The sequence below is a fragment of the Perca fluviatilis genome, chromosome 13 (genome assembly GCF_010015445.1).
Source record: "Perca fluviatilis chromosome 13, GENO_Pfluv_1.0, whole genome shotgun sequence".
NCBI lineage: Eukaryota > Metazoa > Chordata > Actinopteri > Perciformes > Percidae > Perca > Perca fluviatilis.
The window spans coordinates 33,291,843-33,314,062 of record NC_053124.1 but is presented as its reverse complement, the minus strand read 5'-3'; the positions used below and the strand labels follow the sequence as shown (position 1 = coordinate 33,314,062).

General features: G+C 42.5%; 1 protein-coding gene across 1 annotated transcript in view; it reads left to right on the top strand.

The window, feature by feature from the left end:
- Nucleotides 1-22,220, top strand: part of LOC120570939 (collagen alpha-1(XIV) chain-like) — a 333,908-nt gene that overhangs the window by 145,352 nt on the left and 166,336 nt on the right. The window contains 3 exon segments of the mRNA XM_039819635.1: nt 674-823; nt 10,635-10,751; nt 19,927-20,076. Of these exon segments, the coding sequence (XP_039675569.1) occupies nt 674-823; nt 10,635-10,751; nt 19,927-20,076 (417 nt within the window).

Genomic DNA, 22,220 nt, shown 5'->3' with positions numbered 1-22,220 from the left:
AATTTGTCCTAACATCGTGGGAAACCGGGACTTTAGTTTTTGAGACACTTTGCTCCGAAGTTTTTGAGGGACACGCCAATAATCACGGTCACAGCATACACCAGAGCCGTTGGGATGACTCGTGAGTAGCAACAGTTCATGCCAAACGTGTATAAATTCACTATTTGCTAAAATAGTCGTAATATTTCCGCCGTAAATTAAATTCAAAAAGTCTCTCGTGTCCTCGTTCGTCCACTTATATCTGTCTCTGTTGACACCCAACCTAAAACTTCTTTGTCTTCTTCATTTTATGGCAGGTTGCAACCGTAAAATCACCTAAAACGTAATCGCAATTCATTATTCGTTCCATTGTTTATCGCATGAGCCGTTGACTGATTAAGAGAAAATCAGATGAGATTGAACGTACAAACTTTGTGTCGATGTTCATGAAATGCAAACAAATTTGTACGGTTTTCAATGAGGCTTTTTTTCATTCAATATGACATAATTTGCATAAAAACGTGTGGATGGAAACATGGCTACAGACACATTTTTTTGTCATATTCTTGTGCTTTTGTACCCCTTTTCACTTCAGTTATTTACCCAACCCTCTCACTGGAATTAAAGCTAACGAAGGTATCTGAACTCAGTCCTCTGTGCTCCTTCCTTCCACCTTTGTCCCCCCCCCCTGCAGCTCCTGGCCCCGCTCTGGAGACCTTCGTGGGCGAGGACGTGAACACCATGCTGATCCTCAACCTGCTCAGCGGGACGGAGTACAGCGTCAAAGTCATCGCCTCCTACACCACCGGATCCAGCGAGGCCCTTTCAGGGAGGGCCAAGACCTGTGAGTCTGAAGTATAAAAGAAGTAATAAGCATACATGGACAGGGCTTTGTTTTCCTGGCTCAGAATGGGCCTTTGAGGGGACACATACAGTTTAATGTGGTGGGGGTCTAGGGGTAAAGGAATGGAAGTGTTGGAGATTGGCATGGGGTACTTTCCGTAAGATCATCTCTCAATGCAATTCAAACCAGCTGTTAGGCTAACCAAAACCTAAAACCATGCCAATCTCTAGGTATGGGGTATGTGATGATGTGGGGGGGCTATTTTAATTCCAAAGGCCAAGGGAACTTTATCAGGATGCATAGTATCCTGGATCCATGAAATAACTGGCCTTTAAAAATAAAAGTCTGCCTGCCTCTATGGGAATTTAACATAGGGGTGTACTGACTTATGCCCCCTGTATTTTAAGGAAGAACATTTATTTATTTACGATACGTTATTCATTCACAAAGAAAATTGGTGTCCTTAAAGGTTGGATTTTTTTTTTATTAAAGCATTAAAGGAGAACTCCGGGCAATTTTTACGTTAATCTTGATCGCTATATGTATATGACTACTGTCTATAGCAAAAAAAACACGAGCCGAATCGGTGCTATATGAGTATGAGTCTCTGCAGTGGCGAATTGTGTGGTAGTTTCCTTAGCCAGGCTAGCAGCCCCGACCGGGCATCCTTCTACTTCCTCCTCGCCTCCCTTGCCTGCCGCTGCCAACAACAATCCACAGGCGCCCGCTGGTCTGGTGGATGTCCTCCAGAGGACAGTTCATCCTTTCACGGCGAAATATTGAAGTTTATTCCCCCCTCAAAAATAGGTAATTGAGCACTGTAGTGGTTATGATCATATCAGAGACTATGTAACTACATGGAAACAGACCAAATGATGCCTGTTTCTTGTAAAGTAACTAGCATTACAAAAGGCTGTAGCCTTGCGCTGAAGCCCCGGGAATTCAGTTGTAGCAGGAAAAGGTAAACAACGGAGCGTGAGTGTGAAGAGTGAAGAACGGAGGTGTTCACAAGGGAAGAAGCTTGGCGTAACGTAACTGTCGAGCTAGAGCTAATCTTCAGTAACGCTATTTGTAATAGTATTACAAGAAACAGGCATCATTTGGTCTGTTTCCATGTAGTTACATAGTCTCTGATATGATCATAACCACTACAGTGCTCAATTACCTATTTTTGAGGGGGGAATAAACTTCAAAATTTCGCCGTGAAAGCATGAACTGTCCTCTGGAGGACATCCACCAGACCAGCGGGCGCCTGTGGATTGTTGTTGGCAGCAGCAGGCAAGGGAGGCGGGGAGGAAGTAGAAGGATGCCCGGTCGGGGCTGCTAGCCTGGCTAAGGAAACTACCACACAATTCGCCACTGCAGAGACTCATATTCACCAACGACAGCACACAAAATGGATATATATGCTACAAATACACATGGAACTGCTGCGTGATGATTATTAGCGGAGCCTGGCTGAACACACTCACTCATCCCAGACGGCAGCTAGCAGCTAAGAGGGTAGGTGAATTTAAACAATGGCTAAGTTGCTAAACGCATCTTGTTGTCTTGTAAGGGCCCTGTTCATGTTGCACAGACATTTTAATTGCATTTTGTGTCTGTTAAGAGGCACAAAGGCACTCTTTATCTTATGCCCCCAGCAGCTCCGTGTTGCTAGCACCGATTCGGCTCGTTTTTTTTGCTATCGACAGTACTCATATACATATAGCGATCAAGATTAACGTAAAAATTGCCCGGAGTTCTCCTTTAAGATCAATTTCCAAATGATTTTTTTTATATTCCTCTTTTTAGTCAACTTTAGCATGGGTGTATTCACTTGTGCTTAGCACTGTAGAGGTGTATTGCTCCACACAGAAGGTCCAGGGTTTGAGTCTGACCTGTGACGATTTTCTTGCATGTCTTCCCCCACCCTCTCTCCCCTTTCATGTCTGAGCTGTCCTATTCATTAAAGGCGGAAATGTCCCAAAAATGTATCTTTAAAACAAATAAAAATGTACGCGAGCTCCACAGATCTGTAAAAAGGGAGTTTCTCCACAAAGATTCTTGCAAAAGCATCACTTTAAATTGTGTGTCTACCAGAAATGTGCTCAGCAACAAATCGATAGAAGAAATCTGGGTCCACTAAGACCAAAAACGACCGATTAGTCGACTAATGGACCAAGAGGGAGCGGAGTCTCCATTTTGAATCCAATAAGCGGTGAAAACTGTTTTTCTAAGATGCAATAAAATCTTTTTAGTTAATATCACTTCCATTACACTAAATCAACTAGACACACACAGGACTTTAACGTCTGTCCATTGGCAGAATTTTGTATCAAGGAAAAACACGTTTTAAACACATTTAGAAAATTACAAGACAGCTTTGTCCCCACCGTAATGAACTCCCTGATCAGACCGACTAACTCTGCTCTCAGAACATGTTGTTTTCTGTAACTTAATTGTTTGGTTTGGCATTTTCTAAACCTCATCATTGATACACTTTATCGATCGTCCCTGTCCAACAATCTCCTCGAATCTAATCGGGGAAGCAGCCGGACACGTCAATATCTTGATATCCGTCTGACACATTTAATGGACACTTCCCCTAATTACATCGCAGCCCTGGACTAAACTGTAAATGCAATCGTTTAAAGCTGTAGTACGTAACTTTTTTTATATTGAAGGTACACTGTGTAGTGTTTTAAGTATTTTATTAGCTAAAATCAATGTCATAAATATGTCGTCATTGGTGTAAAAAGACCTCTACCAATGATCTGACTTCTCCTCGTAAGCGAATCATTTCTTATCTGTGTTTACACTGAACGGGCAAGTCCAAGGAGGCTAAGTGGTAGAGAGGTCGCCTGCCAATCGGAAGGTTGGTGGTTCGATCCCTGGCCCTGCTGTTCCATGCCGAAGCGTCCTTGGGCAAGACACTGAACCCCGAGTTGCCCCCGATGCTGCGCCATCAGAGTGTAAATGTGTGTGAATGTTTATCTGATGAGCAGGTGGCACCTTGTACGGCAGCCTCGGCCACAGTGTATGAATGTGTGTGATTGGTGAATGGTTCCTGTACTATGTTAAAGCGCTTTGAGTAGTCGTTAAGACTAGAAAAGCGCTATATAAAAACAGCCCATTTACATTTATTTACATTGCATGTCGTTCCCCCATTTTGAAAAACTCTAATCGCTGAGAGGGACATAAAGCACTAGCCTACCTGTGTAGCTAATCCACAACGCGTTCTCGTTCAGATCCAGCGTCCCGTGACTGAAACCAGCTGAGAAGGAGGTCAGCGAGAGGCGCTTGTCACTGCCCCGGCAAATTTGAAAGCCTGCGCTGCCCTTTAGTTCATAATGGAGGATCATACTTATGCCGAGCCACAGGAGAAGGAATCCTCGTCGCCAAAAAAAGCGACAGAGGGAATTATAGCTTCTTGGTACATAACGGTTACCGTAGTTGCAACACGCATTTGAAAAAGCGAGGCGCTAGAGAGCACTATTCGTTTGAATGCAAAATACAATTTCACCGCTAGCTGGGAGAAATTCCTACACACTGTACCTTTTAATGAACGTCCGTTACATTCAAGCCGTTGCCGAAGGAGTTGCTATGAAGCTAATTAAGACTCTGACCTCCACACAGCTCTCTCTGGATTTCTCAGTGTGACTATGTTCAGAAGATTGTGGCGTCTGGTGACTTTCCCGCGCAGAAACTCCAGTGAAGATAAATACACGTTAAGATTCCTGCACACAAAACACATGTAGTTCATAAAATCTGATGTTTTATTATAAATGAAACTAGCTGACAATATAACTGACTACAAGTCCAGCTGAGATGATGAGACCATTAAACACACAACTGGTTGGATCCTTTACACTTTCTACAATGGGAGGATTTCTATTTACTTTTAACCCTTTAACCACATTTTCCTGATGATACTTTTTTTTAACATTAATATGCGTTCCCCCAGCCTGCCTATGGTCCCCCAGTGGCTAGAAATGGTGATAGGTGTAAACCGAGCCCTGGGTATCCTGCTCTGCCTTTGGAAAAAAAGAAAGCTCAGATGGTCCAATCAGGTATCTTCTCCTTATGAGGTCATAAGGAGCAAGGTTACCTCCCCTTTCTCTGCTTTGCCCACCCAGAGAATTTGGCCCACCCATGAGAGAGAGAGAGAGACATCATGGCAGTTGGTCAAGGCTACACCTTGCTTCAGACTTCAGATACAGTATTAGGGGACCACTAAGGCCTATATAAAAGACTTCAGATCCAGTATTAGGGGACCACTAAGGCCTATATAAAAGACTTCAGATCCAGTATTAGGGGACCACTAAGGCCTATATAAAAGAGACTTCAGATACAGTATTAGGGGACCACTAAGGCCTATATAAAAGAGACTTCAGATACAGTATTAGGGGACCACTAAGGCCTATATAAAAGACTTCAGATCCAGTATTAGGGGACCACTAAGGCCTATATAAAAGAGACTTCAGATACAGTATTAGGGGACCACTAAGGCCTATATAAAAGAGACTTCAGATACAGTATTAGGGGACCACTAAGGCCTATATAAAAGAGACTTCAGATACAGTATTAGGGGACCACTAAGGCCTATATAAAAGAGACTTCAGATACAGTATTAGGGGACCACTAAGGTCTATATAAAAGCATCCAAAAATCAGCATGTCATATGACCTTTAAGTAACATGTTCAATGTAGGACTTGTACTTGTAACAGAGTATTTTTTACAGTGTGGTAGAAGTACTTTTACTACAGTACAGGATCTGAATACTTTTTCCACCGTTACCTGGATTTTCCTCTCCTGCATAACTAACCACTTCACCGCGGGCCGTCCTGTCGGGGAAAATGGCCCTTTTTGAAACCGAAAGGTCTCTCGTTTGATCGTTTGATGTCCTTGAGCCTTGTGACACCGACCCCCCCGCCCTTTTTTATCCACTCTAACGTCTCTCTGGCTAAGAGCTCTCAACGCAAAGTGTCCGCTAATTGCCTGAACATGTCGCTCGAAATGAATCGCGGCCACGTCACTTTGCATTTGGAGCCAGAGTTTCCTTCGCCTGCATGACAATTAGGCCCTTCTTGGTTGATTTGAAGGGCATGTTTGGAGGGGTTGGGCAAAGAAATAAAGAGGAGAAAGGAAGGAGACTTCACCTATAAAAGATGGGGAAAGGAAGAAGAAAAATGGAGAGATGGGTTGAGTTGAAAGGAGAGTATAATGATATGAGGCCGATGCGACATTCTGCAGAGAAACAAACAGCAGAGTCTTCGTTTTTTCCAATTAAGCCTCTGAAAAAGTCTGGTTTGTGGCACAAAAAGAGAGAGAGAGAGAGAGAGAGAGAGTGAAATATGTAATGGTTAATGCCCGGCGAAGGTACCCTTTGTCAGGTATTAATGGACGACGGCGAGGCGTGAACTGGTTGCCTCCCGAAAAAAGAGAGGAGAAAGGAAGGGGACTTCACCTGAAGAAGCCAAATGCCCGAACATGTCGCAGACACAGCCACGTCACTTTGCGACTGAAGCCAGAGTTTCCTTCGCCTGCATGACAATTAAGCCCTTCTCGGTTGATTTGGAGGGGTTAAAGAAAATAAAGAGGACAAAGGAAGGAGACTTCACCTACAGAAGATGGGGAAAGGAAGAAGAAAGATGAAGAGATGGGTGCTGTTGAAAAGAGAATATAATGATTTAAGAAAGCATTTTTTTTTTTTTAACTTGGGAGTCGTCTGATCTTTCTCAGGCTTCTAGCTCAAACTGCTGCAAGCGGCAACGTGTGCAGAGAAACAAAAGTCTGGTTAGTGGCACAGAGAGAGAGAGAGAGAGAGTGAAATATGTAAAGGGTTAATGCCCGACGAAGGTATGAATCGACGAGAGGAGAAAGGAAGGGGACTTAACCTGAAGAAGTTGAGGAAAGGAAGAAGAAAGATGGAGAGACGGGTGGAGTTGAAGAGAGTTTAATGATATGAGGCCCGTGGGATCCCCGGAGGATGACTGTAGCGTCTGTCACGTTGCTCAGCAGCATGTTAATGAAGCCAGTGGACCAGGAGAGATGAGTGGACCGATGATTCAATGTCACACAGCTGCACGACGTCCCACTGGTCCAGGACTAAAAGAGGCGCTCCAGGTTTTCCCTCTTAACACCTTTTCACTACAGTTTTACAGCCAGTGATGGATGGGCATTTGCATTTTAGCGATACTGATGCATATCATGTCTGATTGCAGCTTCTAAAATGTGAATATTTTCTAGTTTCTTCTCTCCTCTGTGTGACAGTAAAGTGAATATCTTTCAGTTGTGGACAAAATGAGACATTTGAGGACGTCATCTTGGACTTTTGGGACACACTGATCCACATTTTTCACCGTTTTCTGACATTTTAGGGACCAAACAGCTAGAGTAGCTGTCATCAAGCTGTCTATGATCGCATATGAACGGGAGGAACATGCACAAAACTACTAAACTGAAGGAAAAAGGCCAGGCAAACCCAGCATATCCTGTACTATGACATGTTTTTGGATAAACGTTCCCTTCATTTTGCTCTAAATTAATTGAAAGAATTGAAAGGAACAGCACATACTCTGGATCTCGGTTCAAGAGAAGGCCCACATGACCAGTCGGGGTGTAAATCTTTACTGGTCTGACGATTCAATATCGACTCGATATCACAATGCATCACCTTCTGTAACGCACATTATAATGCTCGCCTAGCTGCTAGCGTGGCACGCCCTCATAATCTACTTCTGACTGGCTAGTAGTCCTTACCTAGGTACTGTCAGGGCACGCCCTCATACTCTGCTTCTGACTGGCTAGTAGTCCTTACCTAGCTACTGTCAGGGCATGCCCTCATTCTCTGCTTCTGACTGGCTAGTAGTCCTTACCTAGGTACTGTCAGGGCACACCCTCATACTCTACTTCTGACTGGCTAGTAGTCCTTACCTAGGTACTGTCAGGGCACGCCCTCATACTCTGCTTCTGACTGGCTAGTAGTCCTTACCTAGGTACTGTCAGGGCACGCCCTCATAATCTACTTCTGACTGGCTAGTAGTCCTTACCTAGGTACTGTCAGGGCACGCCTTCATACTCTGCTTCTGACTGGCTAGTAGTCCTTACCTAGTTAATGCGCATGTGCGACTCCCAACAAAGATAGAACAGAAGTGAGATGTCTCACTCTGTAGCTAAATCAGAGAGCTCAACACACAGGGTGAAAAGAGGAGCTGCAGCAATGTGCAGTACAACAAAAATATGTTGTTGTTTTTTGTAAATGAAACCACATAAACCTCTTCTGGTACAACCTCTAAATAAAATCATGAACACTTTAACATTATTACATACTACACATGGTTTTCATCAACAAATTCAAGCAGTCAGATATATATATATATATATATATATATATATATATATATATATATATATATATATATATATATATATATATTTATTTATATTAACTCCCTTTTTTATTGTATCTGCTCTTGAGTCTGAACACCGCAGACAACCGACAAAAGATTAAAAAAAAAGAAAAAGCAGTGACCTGAAAATCCACAAGCAACATCAATAGGCAATAATCAGGGCTTTAAATTGACATCTGCCAATCCGCCAAATGCGGGTAAAAATACATTTTGGCGGGTGACATTGTAAAGTTACGAGCCAGTTTGGCCGGTGATGAATGAAGCAAATAACTCTGCATCTGTTTGAATCGGCCGTCTGCAGAAATGTTGCCAGATTGGTCTGTTTTCCTCCAATAAAATGTCTGCGGTGTGTGTGTGTGTGTGTGTGTGTGTGTGTGTTGTTTGTGTGTGTGTGTGTGTGTGTGTGTGTGTGTGTGTGTGTGTGTGTGTGTGTGTGTGTGTGTGTTTGGCTTGTAAAACGTAACAACACAAATGCACTTAAAGAGGAGCTTTAACATTGTGATGAATAGATAAGGTGCAGAGGGGACATGAGGCAAATATATAGACATGACTGCAAATAAATATCACGAGTATATGAGTAAGTGATAATTACAAAACTGAGTTTCTACACAAAGAATCACGTAAAGGTGTTTGGTGTTTTAAGCCCCCGACGTTGCCTTCCAGGCCTCGCTGGGGGCTTAAAACACCATCTAGCGCATGCAAAGGCACTACTTTCCATTTTGTGTTTACCAGAGATGTGCCCAGACGTGGGTCGGACTTCTAGGAAATAAGTAATTCAGAATGAATTGAAAATTACAAAAAAAAGCCCATTTAGTCGACTTATCGACTAAATGGGGGCTGTCCGATAGTGATTGTCTCCCACTATCTGCACTGCGCTGTTCAGATGCTGGGTGACCAATCCCTTTGTGTCCTCTAATTAAATCTCATGCTGAGATGTTTTCCATATCTGCATTATTTCGGACTCTGTACAATGCATAATGTAGGGATACATTATGCATAATGTAGGGATACATTATACATTGTACAGAGTCCGAAATAATGCAGATTAGATATTTGCCTCAACTGCAAAAAGGTCCAGATTTGTCAAAGGGAGTGTAAAATATCCGGTGATGTGCGAGGCCATTACCAGCTCACAGAAACATGCATCCTGACGTCTTTCAGAACAAGTGAGGCTTTCAGAAGTCGGACGATGAAAGCGCATACATACCATTTGCATAAATCGAGTGTGTGCGGAGTTGTTTGTGTGTGTGTGTGTGTGTGTGTGTGTGTGTGTGTGTACACACAGTAAGCTACACTGCTGGAGCAAAGACAGTGAAGTAATATATCTCTCTTTGTAAATAAATGCACGTCGGCGTCCTTGAAGCCAACTGGTCCATCCTTTTTTTTAAATTGGTCATCTGGGAACACGACGGTGTGTGGTTTCTTAGATGTGCGCTCACAAAAGTTATAAACACTTTTAATTATTACAGCAGCATGTAGAGAAGAATGCTTACAAGCATATTTTCTTTTTAGATCAGAAGAAGCCTAGAGTTTGCTTTTACATCGCAACGCTATTTCTGTCAGCGTTACAGAGTCATAATGTCCAAATGTGGGCAAAGAAGGTGCCTGCGATCCATTTTTAAAACGACGTGTTCGGGTATTTAGCTGACAGGGCGGAAATAATACGGGATGTGTTGGTAGCATCCTGCACTGCTGACTGGGACTGAGAGATGTTGATGAAGTTAAAGAGATACTTACCACAGGATGAGCTTTACTTTCCCCTTTGTGGAGCCAAAATCTTAATTGCAACTGAGACACATGAGTTCACTCTTTAGACTCAAACTTTTTTCAGAACAAAGATTTTAAAGGTCCCATGGCATGAAAATTTCACTTCATGAGGTTTTTTAACATTAATGAGTTCCCCCAGCCTGCCGTATTAGGAGACCACTAAGGCCTATATAAAAGAGACTTCAGATACAGTATTAGGGGACCACTAAGGCCTATATAAAAGAGACTTCAGATACAGTATTAGGGGACCACTAAGGCCTATATAAAAGAGACTTCAGATACAGTATTAGGGGACCACTAAGGCCTATATAAAAGAGACTTCAGATACAGTATTAGGGGACCACTAAGGCCTATATAAAAGAGACTTCAGATACAGAATTAGGGGACCACTAAGGCCTATATAAAAGAGACTTCAGATACAGTATTAGGGGACCACTAAGGCCTATATAAAAACATAAAAAGCAGCATGTCATAGGACCTTTAAGAACTGAATTCCAGATAATGTATTTGCATTTGTAAATGTAAATGTGTGAATGCCGTAAAACTCCTGTCACATGCAGACATACAGTTACTACTGGAAAAATGGAAAACCACTCCATAAATGTCTTTCTCTCTCTCTCTCTCTCTCTCTCTCTCTTCCTTGCTGCAGTGTATCTGGGGGTGACTAACCTGAGTGCGTACCAGGTGAGGATGAACGGTTTCTGCGCCCAGTGGCAGCCTCACCGACACGCCAACGCCTACCGAGTGACCATCGAGTCTCTGCTCAGTGAGTACCAACACACAGCAGCAGTTTCTTCAGTTCTTTTGAAATTCCCTTTTTTATTGAGTTCTAACTAGGGATGCACCAAATCCAGATTTTTGGTGTTCGGCCAAATACCGAATCCACCGGTTAAGCTTCTGAAAGTACTGCCAAACAACACTTTTTCTGCTCACCAGTTCCATTTTCACTTCCTCACAGCCTACTGATTGGACCCTCCACCTACGTAAACACCATCCCTGGTTCTAACGAGGTCCAAACAAGCATAACAAACGAAGAATATAATCACGGTCTTAAATCATAAAAATAATTCAGCAGAGATATATATACCCCCTCCTCCCCCCCGGCAAATCACACCACGGCTATTGATATATTAACTGTTGCAGCGAGGGAGAATAGGTGGTCCACCTTAAAGCAGCACAAACTTAGTTCAGCACGATAGTCTTCACGAATGAACACCCCTTTCATGATTGCATGAGAAGCTTCGTCAGGCTATATACAAACTACACTAGGTTCACGCATGCACACAAACATTAACTTCAATTGTCTGATCTTAACTTTTAGTCAAAATCATTCATAATTTCAGCTGTTGATCATTTTATATAAATGAGGTTTTATTGACCGGGGATTCCAAAAGTAAGTCTAAAACTAGTGTTAAATAAGTTGGTTCTAGTGGTGAATATACCGGTGGTAATGGACACATTGAAGTAAGCACCAAAAATGTGAAAATAAGCAAGAAAAACGTGGACAAAAAAGGAGAAAAATGTTAAAACTGTCTAAAAAAAGTGTTAATTTTGACCGGAGAGGATAACACAAGGGTTAAGAAAGTGGGATCCATAATACTGTAAACGCAGCTGTGATTCTCCCCCCCACCCCTCCTCCCATTTTCCCATCAAAATCCCACGCTGCATATCTGCGCTGGTAGCCATACACTCATACATGCCATCAGTGGGAGTTTGAGTATGCAGTGCAGAGAGACTGTCCGCCTCTTCCGAGACGACAAAGACATTGTTGTATCCCACCAGAGACGCGCTGACAGCCTTAAAGGTTTCTCCGCTCTGTAGACAAAGGAAAGGCTCACGCATCGCAACCCCGGCTGACATTTACATTCGCCGCGTGAGGTAATACAAGAGAAAAAAAGACAAAAGGTCGGTGTTGTAGCTGCCAGCGAGCGTTGGGATGAGATGTTCTCGTTGCAGAAATGACAGTAATTACACAACAAGTAGCTCCGACCAGACCATCTGATCGGTCAACCAGACATTTAGAACGTGCTCAAATCGGCCTGACGGCACACACCCAGAGCCGTTTACAGCTCAGCTAGAGCATCGCTTAAATTATCACTCCGCCATTTCTGCGTCGACAGTACGGAGTTGAATTAAAAAATGTTTCAAAAACCTTTTTGTATTCATCAGGGTTTCATACGTTTTAAAAAAAAATGCAAATTCCAGGGCCTGGAAAGGTTTTGGAAACCTAAAAAGACCCAGAAAGTTTTGGAAAAGTCATGGAATTTTTTTTAACACAGCATAATATGTGATTAATAAATGTATTTTCACATTGTCTTAACCTCAGCGTTGTATTCGGGGAGAGATATGATGAATCCCACTATGAACCACATACATTATCATTCATTTTATAGTTAAACACAGATTTGTTAAACAGAGATTTGTATTCTTATTGTATAATGTTGACTGACATTTTCAGGAACACGTAGTCATGGAAATTTGCCAAATAGTCATGGAAAAGTACTGGTTAAAATGCGTAAGTAACGCAGGAACCACAGCGAGACACACAAAAGCTCTCCAACTAGTATATCAAGTGATTCATCGGATTAAACAACTTATTTGTTACAACGCTATGAAGTTAACCTTCGCTGGATATGTTTGGATCAGCTGTGCTGAGTGATTTTCGCGGACGTACAGGAGCTAAATCTGTCGATGGGGGGAAAAAAACACCAAATGTGTGGTAGTTATTCAGTTTTGGGAAGTCCCACGATCTCTACAAAGCTAACGTTAGCTTCAGTTAGCTGAAATCGTCTCTGTTTGAAGTTCGCAGACGTTCTGTATCTAAATCTATCCGTGGGAAAATAAAACCCATCAGACATCCTAGTTATGACAGGATAGAGCTAGCAAAGCAGTTTGGTGTTTATATTTGTGGTAATCATTCAGTTTTGGGTAGTCCCACGAGCTCTACAAAGCTAACGTTAGCTTCAGTTAGCTGAAATTGTCTCTGTTGTTTGAAGTTTGCGGACGTTCAGTATCTAAATCTATCCATGGGAAAATAAAACCCATCAGACATCTTAGTTATGACAGGATAGAGCTAGCAAAGCAGTTTGGTGTTTATATTTGTGGTAATTATTCAGTTTTGGGAAGTCCCACGAGCTCTACAAAGCTAACGTTAGCTTCAGTTAGCTGAAATCGTCTCTGTTGTTTGAAGTTTGCGGACGTTCAGTATCTAAAACTATCCATGGAAAAATAAAACCCATCAGACATCTTAGTTATGACAGGATAGAGCTAGCAAAGCAGTTTGGTGTTTATATTTGTGGTAATTATTCAGTTTGGGAAGTCCCACGAGCTCTACAAAGCTAACGTTAGCTTAGATTGACTGGCTGACTAAACACGGAGGGACTAGAAATCGTCTCTGTTCCATTTTTTAGGGGACTTTTGAGTTTGACACACCGCTTTAAACCAATCACCAGTTTCAGTGGAACATTTGCACCCTGCAAAAGAAAACTCCTCATACAGTATTAAATGAAGTTAACTGTTGACACAATACAGTAACGTGAGCTATTTAAATTAGCCTCTTACCAGAGTATCTCTGTGTGTACTTCGTCCACAGCATTCCCACCAATCAGTCCCAAAACGTCCCAGTTAGAGAGGAGATTCCCTAAACATATTCTTTATAAATCTTTACAATCATTCCCTGAAAGAACCGAGCAGACCTGCCTTGTTGCACCGTCCGAATATTCTTCAAAACTAGACGTTTTCAGCGTGTAGCTCGCTAGCTCGGAGTCTGTCGTTGTTCCCCTGACAGAACGGAGTTATACGACGGCAGCGATTATACCTGGAAATGAACTGTTGTTGATCCGCACTAGGCAGGCCAGCGCCTCGCCCCCAAAACGTTCTCCCTCCCATCTCGTACCATACGGACGCTTGGTCAGGCGCCTCTGTTGTTGTTATCGGCGCTAAAAGTCTCCTTTAGCGTCATATATAACGCGTCGGGACTATTGGCGTGCCATTTTAACGCAGTTATATTAAGGAAAAGGTCGTGGGTGGGCTTGCGTTTTCGTCCCGTGTTTGACCCATAAGTTATTGTTATAAGTTATTACATTTTTTTTTATAAAATATTTAATTTTGACCCTGTGGCCTTAGCAGTACACAAGCCGTTCTTTAATGTCGCCATTTTGGGCTCCTTTTTAGTTTTTTTTTAGATCAACTTTTTTTTGTCTTTTATTTTTGAACAGACAAATACAATTGAACAAGGTGCTCCTTTATTTATATATACTCTGTGTGTGTGTATATATATATATATATATATATATATATATATATATATATATATATATATATATATATATATATATATTCATTTTTCAGCCCTTCTGAGTTTGCAGGTCTGAATATAAATGCAGTCCATTTCCCATTAAACTCTATATATTGGATCTTGAAGGGAAAATCGCAGCGCTACGACTGTTTAGCAGCTTCAACCCTGCCTTCGAAATTCCCCCAGAGTCTTTATTAGACTCTTTATGAGATGTATATTTGTTAAACATACTGGTATGTATCCAGCTCCTTCATTGAGCCGTCAATAATGACTCTGCACCAAAAGTCACCTCCATTTAAAAAAAAAAAAAAAAAACAACACAACAACAATCCCCTGCAATTACTGAAGTCATTTTCTGATTCCCCGCAGCCAGCGGGCTCAGCGCCGACAGAAATAATTGTCTGTTTTCTCATTTGTATGAAACCGATAACGCGCTCCCGACACGCCAACCAAAATAACATCAAACAACAGATGGCATTCGATAGCACGCGTCCACCTTTCAGTCATCGCCTCAAAAGGTAAGATTGACTTTTAATACGGCCGCCAAATGGTGAGGTGGTAATGGCTGTTATCCATCACCTGCAGGCCTCTCCGTCACTGACAGCACGTACAGTACAGGCCAAAAGTTTGGACACACATTCTCATTCAGTGTGTTTCTTTATTTTCATGACTATTGACATTGTAGATTCTCACTGAAGGCATCACAACTATGAATGAACACGTGTGGAATTATGTACTTAACAAAAAAGTGTGAAATAACTGAAAACATGTCTTATATTTTAGATTCTTCAAAGTAGCCACCCTTTGCTTTTTTTGATAACTCTGCAAACCCTTGGTGTTCTCTCAATGAGCTTCATGAGGTAGTCACCTGAAATGGTTTTACCTTCACAGGTGTGCTTTGTCAGGGTTCATTAGTGGAATTATTTCCCTTATTAATAAAAAACAAAGGGGTGGCTACTTTGAAGAATCTAAAATATAAGACATGTTTTCAGTTATTTCACACTTTTTTTGTTAAGTACATAATTCCATATGTGTTCATTCATAGTTTTGATGCCTTCAGTGAGAATCTACAATGTAAATAGTCATGAAAATAAAAAGGAAACACATTGAATGAGAAGGTGTGTCCAAACCTTTGGCCTGTACTGTAGACAGGCAGCGCCGCTGCGTCTCTTCAGGCAGCTCCCAGGTGTCCCTGCTCTCCACTCAGAATACAGATAAATGAGGATTTATGTTTGCACAGCTGGTGAATAATTAGCAGAGAACATGAGAGAAGGAGAGAAAACGGTGTGCAAAAGAGAGGGAGGTAGGACAGGTCGATACAGAACGGAGAGTCAAGTGTTTGGCGGCACTGGAAGAAGTATTCAGGTCCTTCATTACTGCAGTAACAGCACCGATACCACACTGTAAGAACTACTCTGTCACAAGTATTTAGATCCTTCATTACTGCAGTAACAGCACCGATACCACGCTGTAAAAACTACTCTGTCACAAGTATTTAGATCCTTCATTACTGCAGTAACAGCACTGATACCACACTGTAAGAACTACTCTGTCACAAGTATTCAGATCCTTCATTACTGCAGTAACAGCACCGATACCACACTGTAAGAACTACTCTGTCACAAGTATTCAGATCCTTCATTACTGCAGTAACAGCACTGATACCACACTGTAAGAACTACTCTGTCACAAGTATTCAGATCCTTCATTACTGCAGTAACAGCACTGATACCACACTGTAAGAACTACTCTGTCACAAGTAATATTCAGATCCTTCATTACTGCAGTAACAGCACCGATAACACACTGTAAGAACTACTCTGTCACAAGTATTCAGGATCCTTCATTACTGCAGTAACAGCACCGATACCACACTGTAAGAACTACTCTGTCACAAGTATTCAGATCCTTCATTACTGCAGTAACAGCACCGATACCACACTGTAAGAACTACTCTGTCACAAGTATTCAGATCCTTCATTACTGCAGTAACAGCACTGATACCACACTGTAAGAACTACTCTGTCACAAGTATTCAGGTCCTTCATTACTGCAGTAACAGCACCGATACCACACTGTAAGAACTACTCTGTCACAAGTATTCAGATCCTTCATTACTGCAGTAACAGCACCGATACCACACTGTAAGAACTACTCTGTCACAAGTATTCAGATCCTTCATTACTGCAGTAACAGCACCGATACCACACTGTAAGAACTACTCTGTCACAAGTATTCAGGTCCTTCATTACTGCAGTAACAGCACCGATACCACACTGTAAGAACTACTCTGTCACAAGTATTCAGATCCTTCATTACTGCAGTAACAGCACCGATACCACACTGTAAGAACTACTCTGTCACAAGTACAAGTCCTGCAATGAGAATGGGACTTTCTTTCTTCCTTTGTCTCTTTCCTTCTTTCTTTCTTTCTGTCTCTTTCTGTCTCTTTCCTTCTTTCTTTCTTTCTGTCTCTGTCGTTCTTTCTGTCTCTCTCCTTTCTTACTTTCTGTCTCTTTCCTTCTTGCTTTCTGTCTTTCTTTCTATATTTTTCCTTTCTTTTTGTCTCTTTCTGTCTGTGTCTTTCCTTCTTTCTTTCTCCCTTTCCTTCTTTCTTTGTCTCTCTCCTTTCTTTGTTTTTTTCTGTCTTTCTTTCTGTCTCTTTCCCTTCTTACTTTCTGTCTCTCCTTTCTTACTGTCTTCTTTCTGTCTCTCCTTTCTTACTGTTTGTCTCTTTCCTTTCTTTCTGTCTCTTTCCTTCTTCTGTTCTGTCTCTTTCTGTCTCTTTCCTTTCTTCCTTTGTTTCTTTGTTTCTGTCTTTCTCTCTTTCTGTTTGTCTTTCTGTCTCTTTCTGTATTTTTCCTTTCTTTCTTTCTCTCTTTCCTTCTTTCTGTCTCGTTCTTTCTGTCTTTCTTTGTCTCTCTCTCTTCTTACTGTCTGTCTCTTTCCTTCTTCCGTTCTGTCTCTTTCTGTATTTTTCCTTTCTTTCTGTATCTTTCTTTGTCTCTTTCCTTCTTCCTTTCCGTCTCTTTCTTTCTCTCGCTCTCCTTTCTTGCTTTCGGTCTCTTTCTGTATTTTTCCTTTCTTTCGGTCTCTTTCCTTCTTCCTTTCTGTCTCTCTCTCTCTGTCTATCTGTCTCTCTCTCTTTCTTTCTTTCTTGAGATCTCCAACTATCTAAGGAGGTCCCGGGACATGTCTGCATTCATTGAGAAAAGCGACAAAAATTGTAGAAAAATAAAAACTAACTTTGGAAAAAAGGCGACAAAAACTCAGAGAGAAGCTCCTGAACATCCTTAAAAGCCCAGCATGGTTTTATCTGTCTCCATGGTGATGTCTGAAGGGGGGATTTAATTCTTGCAGGTTTTGTTGTGCATGATCAAAGAACATCATGCATACATCAAAATGTTCAAATGATTAACAAAACTCAAAGAATCACAATTCCTTTGACATGCTTTATTTTTTTTTCACAAATCGCACCCTGCTGTAATTCTCTTTTTAACTTTTGTAGTTCTAACATCCGTGCGATATTAAAACTAAAGCCTGTTTGGATGTCGTTTTTTTTATGTAGCCAGCTCGGATAATTGAGTTCAGCTCTTGAACTCATTCAAACGTTCCACCTTTCCTCCGTGATGAAGTCGCACAAATGAACACATTGTGTTTTCTCCAAAACGTTTTTTTATTTTTTTGGAGACATATACAGTACAGGCCAAAAGTTTGGACACACCTTCTCATTCAATGCGTTTCCTTTTTATTTTCATGACTATTTACATTGTAGATTCTCACTGAAGTCATCAAAACTATGAATGAACACATATGGAATTATGTACTTAACAAAAAAAGTGTGAAATAACTGAAAACATGTCTTATATTTTAGATTCTTCAAAGTAGCCACCCTTTGCTTTTTTGTTAATAAGGTAAAAATAACTCCACTAATTAACCCTGACAAAGCACACCTGTGAAGGTAAAACCATTTCAGGTGACTACCTCATGAAGCTCATTGAGAGAACACCAAGGGTTTGCAGAGTTACCAAAAAAAGCAAAGGGTGGCTACTTTGAAGAATCTAAAATATAAGACATGTTTTCAGTTATTTCACACTTTTTTGTTAAGTACATAATTCCATATGTGTTCATTCATAGTTTTGATGCCTTCAGTGAGAATCTACAATGTAAATAGTCATGAAAATAAAGAAACACATTGAATGAGAAGGTGTGTCCAAACTTTTGGCTTGTACTGTATTTGACAGACTGGTTGCCGGCTGACCGCCAGTCTGGAGTGAAAACCCCCCAAAACGAACAACAAACACATGTCGATTATTTCAGTAATTGGATTTGGTTCGTCACTCATTCCTCTACTGTGATGAGTCCAATTTTGTTCGGCTTTATTTTTTGGGGGGGGTGGGGGTGGGAAAACAAACCTGAGCTGCTGACAAAGAAGCGAGTCGTTGGAGACGTCGGAAACGTCCGAGTGTGGAGGAGGGAAAGGGAGAACGAAGCAGAACGACAATAACGTGTGCGACATGTCGCGGCCTTTCGCCGTGCATTTATTGCGCCAGTTGACATCGCGATGACGATTAAAGTAAAATATTATGACAAAAAAACTCACTTTTTCTGGGATTTGGGGTTATTTTGTGTCTCTGGTGCTTCCACACACATACAGACATTGAAAAAAAATCCATTCATGCTGTTCTGAGTGAGATACAGTTTCTGAATGTGTCCTGCCTTCAGTCTCCTGGTGAGCTGGTCAAAATCTGCACGGCTTTCTACGTCACTGGCCGAGACGAGGTGGCCTAGGGGGCTAACCGTTAGCATGCTAGCTCATTCTCAATTTCAAAACACTGCTACAGCACACACAAGTTCACCATAATCTCCAAAAGAACTACTTCCATGTCCCTGTTCTGCAGGTATTCCACGCAAAGTGTGAAGTGCGCCCTCGTTTAGAAGAAGTCTCCCGGCTAATCCTGCATCGTACAGGCCGAAGTTGGAGAAACAGCTAGCTAGCTCATGTAGTCCTTACCTAGCTACTGATCATGTAGTCTTACCTAGCTACTGATCATGTAGTCTTACCTAGCTACTGAGCATGTAGTCTTACCTAGCTACTGAGCATGTAGTCTTACCTAGCTACTGAGCATGTAGTCCTTACCTAGCTACTGAGCATGTAGTCTTACCTAGCTACTGATCATGTAGTCCTTACCTAGCTACTGAGCATGTAGTCTTACCTAGCTACTGAGCATGTAGTCTTACCTAGCTACTGAGCATGTAGTCCTTACCTAGCTACTGAGCATGTAGTCTTACCTAGCTACTGAGCATGTAGTCCTTACCTAGCTACTGAGAAGTTGAGAGGTCTCACTCTGTAGATATAACAGAGAGCTCAACACACAGGGTGAAAAGAGGAGCTGCAATGTGCAGTACAACAAAAATATGGTGTTTTTTGAAAATTAAACCACGTAAACCTATTTGGTACAGCCTCAAAATGCAATTATGAACCTGAAAATTAGCATAATATGGGCACTTTGAAAAAATAAATTTAATTTTTCTTTTTTTAAAACCCGATGTATTGTGGAGTCCAAACACAACGGGATGAGAGGAAAGCTGTCGGGCCTTTTCCCGAACGATAACGAGCGTCTCTCTTGTCTTTTCCCTTCAGACAGCCAGAGGCAGGAGACGAAGCTGAGCGGAGGGGCGAACCGCCACTGTTTCAGCAACCTGAAGGCCAACACGCAGTACAAGATGAGCGTGTACGCTCAGCTGCCGGACGGGAGCGAAGGACCGGCAGTCACCGCCACGGAGAAGACACGTGAGTGCACCGGACGCCTTCAAACGCCGACAGGAGTACCGAAGTGTACTGTATGTTAGAGCAGGGGTCTTCAACATGTTTTAAACCAAGGACCCCTAAACTGAAAAAGAGACAGAGCAGGGACCCCCTACTACATACTGTATATTATATAAAATGAAGTTGCATATTAAATTGGGCCTAAAATAGAGTGTAAGGCGGCCTAAAGCCTTTATACATACCTTTTTAGTGCATAAAATACTAAGCTATTAAAATAATGATTGTGGGCATGATTTTATAAATCATCTTTAAATGTTGCACATACTGTACATGTGGCACATTGAATCCTTAGGATGGCTACCTTAGTGACTACCTTACCTATAGGCCAGTAAGCCTATCGTGCTAATAATAATATAGTGCCTGTAGTGACTCTGAGGACCCCCTAGGGGTCCCGGACGCCCTTTTGAAGATCTCTGTGTTAGAGGCAATGGCTTACGTTGTTTTTCGTTATTTGGGGGGAACAGATGGTGAGCAGGGGGTCTGGGTGGGGGGGGGGGGTCAAACACCTTCCTGCATTCTGGTGAATGTTCACACACCGATTTGTGCCCTTTCCTGCATCGATTTACGGTGGAAATGTCACATACGCCACTGATGCATCAAGTAATTTACCTTCTCCATTCAAATACGCCCAGAGATGTGTCATAATAACAATATAGTAGAAACACACATGCCCGCACGCACGCACACACACACACACACACACACACACACACACACACACACACACACACACACACACACACACACACACACACACACACAAATACACACACACAGAAACTGCTTTCAGCTGTCATCGTGTATGAGAGAAGCCTACTACAGGCTGTGAGGACGATCACATCATTTTCAACATAAAACCTCTTTTATCGCCCATCGGAGGATCTTTTCTTTCACAAGGAGGGAGGAAGAGAAGGAGGGAGGGAGCTACGGACGGGAGGGAGGGAGCTAGGGAGCTAGGGATGGAGGGAGAGACGGAGGGAGGGAGCTACGGAGGGAGTGAGGAAGAGAAGAACTAAGGGAGATAGTTCGGGAGGGTGGAGATGGAGGGAGGGAGCTAGGGAGGGAGTGAGGAAGAGAAGGACTAAGGGAGAGAGCTAGGGAGGGAGTGAGGAAGAGAAGGACTAAGGGAGAGAGCTAGGGAGGGAGAGATGGAGGAGAGCTAGGGAGGGAGAGACGGAGGGAGACAAGGAGGGAGGGAGCTAGGGAGCGACGAGAAGGGGAGAGAGAGAGAGAGAGAAGAGAGAGCTAGGGAGGGAGGGGGGAGAGAAGTAGGGAGGGACGGACGGAGGGAGGGAGGGGTGTATTTGAGTTGGTTCAGCTATCTTCCTCTTAGCTGTGATAACATGTGACCCTCCAGCTCCACTGGAAAGGTGAGCCCAACTACCTGAGGGGGATGTCAGCGCGCCTCAAGAGCCCGTTGCTGTCAGGCCGCAGCGAGGAAGTAGGACGCAGAACGCAGACAACCGAGCACACCGGAAACCATTTTCATTTATTGATAGAATGACGAAGTCTGCGTCAGGCAGCCGGAGCTCCAGATCTCCAGATCTCCAGATCTCCAGATCTCCAGAGCTCCAGATCTCCAGATCTCCAGATCTCCAGAGCTCCAGATCTCCAGATCTCCAGATCTCCAGAGCTCCAGAGCTCCAGATCTCCAGAGCTCCAGATCTCCAGGCCCAGGCTCAGCTGCAGGCAGAAACGGAAAGAAAGGAATTCAGTTCACCTGTAGACACGCAAAACATGAGCGAATGAGCGACACATCTGCCACACTGTAGTTGAGTTTTTTTGTGATTGTTGCGCGGCAAAAAAAATGCGATATGTAATATGCTATATGATATTTATGCAGTTTTATGCGATGAAATTGCGGGAACTTGCAGAAACTGCGGAGAGAAAAAAATGAAGTGATTCACCTGACTGATATGAAGGCGTTAATTGACGTGTAAAGGCTGCGCAGGCGATTACAATAAAAAGATTTGACCAAAAGGAAAGGAGTAAAGAAAGAGTGTTCCTTCTCCCAGACCAGGTATAGGTAAGCTAGGAGCTGCTCCTGTCCGTGCTCTCTCCGTAGCTCTGCAGAGGGCCCCCTCCACGATTTATTGCTCTGTTTGGAT